We start from the raw sequence: 1,368 nt of genomic DNA, 5'->3' as shown, positions 1-1,368 counted from the left end.
TTTATGTGGTGCTCGATAACAAAAGTGTTTGCACAAGTAATTCTTCATGCACTCCACTGTTTATTTTAAGTGCTTAAAATTTCCAGCAGCATAATTGTCAAATGCCTTGTTTTTTTGTATCTGTTAATTCTAGTGATCATGTAAAGCTGTGGTCCAATTTAATCCATGTTGTTTGACTCTGCAGGAATAAATATATATTGTTTTTCTGTTAGAAATGAGAACATGCACCTCAAGGCTGAAATTTCATGTAGATATAAATGCATTAAAAAAATGGCATGTCTGTTATCGGTGTCTCAATACCGTTAGCTAGACTTTTCCAGGACAAAATAAAAAAGCCTGCATTTAAGATTTATTCAGTGTTTCTTCTCTATCCTGCAGAGAAAAGAAGATGTCCCGAACCAGTGCTCTGAAGGTCCTGGACCATGGAATGATTGGACCAGAGGGAACAGATAACTGCCATAAATTTGTGGACATCTTGGGGTTGCGAACAATCTTCCCGCTTTTCATGAAAACTCCTAAGAAGATGAGAAAAACTGGTGTTTCAGAGCGGGAGCATGAAGGTCAGTTACTAATTACAGCAGGTCAGCGAGGCTGTGTTCAGCTGTAATCTTGTTACCTTGTTTTGATCTCTTGGAGTAGAGTGACACGTTGGTTCAAGCAATGAAAAAGAAATTATTGCAACATTTCTAAACTGCGTAAAATCTAGGGGGACAAAATATTGATGGGATTGGACTGTTTTTGGTTTCATTTTCTCAGAGACATTATCAATACACTGGTGCCAATGTATTGACTTTTTCACTTTGTGTCAGTACTTCATGACTCCTCGTGGTGGCACTTTTCAAATGTCTACAAAGCACAGTGTTTGAGAGCAGGGAAAAGGCAAAAACCTGAAGAGATGCAGCCTTGAAATTGGTTAATGTTAGTTGCATAAAGTTTTTGCATTTTTCTTCTTCTTTGAGTTAAACAGACATTGTGATGTGTTAAAGATAATTGTTTTGAATAATGTTCAACATCACAGTGTTGCTGTATTGCGATTCTAGGTTTTAAATGGGCCCTGGGACTAAATGATAAAACACTGTAGCTTTAATGAACTCGGCTGCTCACAGAACTAAACAAACTGTGGTTCATTTTTAATTGTGACCATACCTGAAAAGACATGTCCCTCTTTAAACCTTTGTATGAGGGGCAGCAAGTCTCTTTTTAAAGTTATGGTGACTCTTCAGAATCAGAATACTTTATTAATCCCTAGGGAAATTATGTGGGTTACAGTTGCTCCAGTACACTAGCGTCAACAAAAACAAACTAGACTATTAATCAACACAGTATGTTAAGATATGAGGACTGGCACAATATATACAAGTCACCGAG

At 37.2% G+C, this 1,368-nt stretch overlaps 1 protein-coding gene across 1 annotated transcript in view; it reads left to right on the top strand.

The window, feature by feature from the left end:
• The window catches only part of ctnnbl1 (catenin, beta like 1), a 71,641-nt gene that overhangs the window by 24,432 nt on the left and 45,841 nt on the right, over window positions 1-1,368 (top strand). Inside the window, exon 11 of the mRNA XM_005730838.1 lies at window positions 379-560. Within this exon, the coding sequence (XP_005730895.1) occupies window positions 379-560 (182 nt within the window). The remainder of the gene's footprint in view (window positions 1-378; window positions 561-1,368) is intronic.

Source organism: Pundamilia nyererei, unplaced genomic scaffold (genome assembly GCF_000239375.1).
Source record: "Pundamilia nyererei isolate P.nyererei 1_Seehausen unplaced genomic scaffold, PunNye1.0 scaffold00039, whole genome shotgun sequence".
Classification (NCBI taxonomy): domain Eukaryota; kingdom Metazoa; phylum Chordata; class Actinopteri; order Cichliformes; family Cichlidae; genus Pundamilia; species Pundamilia nyererei.
The sequence above is the reverse complement of the archived record's forward strand: the minus strand, read 5'-3'. Positions and strand labels throughout refer to the sequence as shown.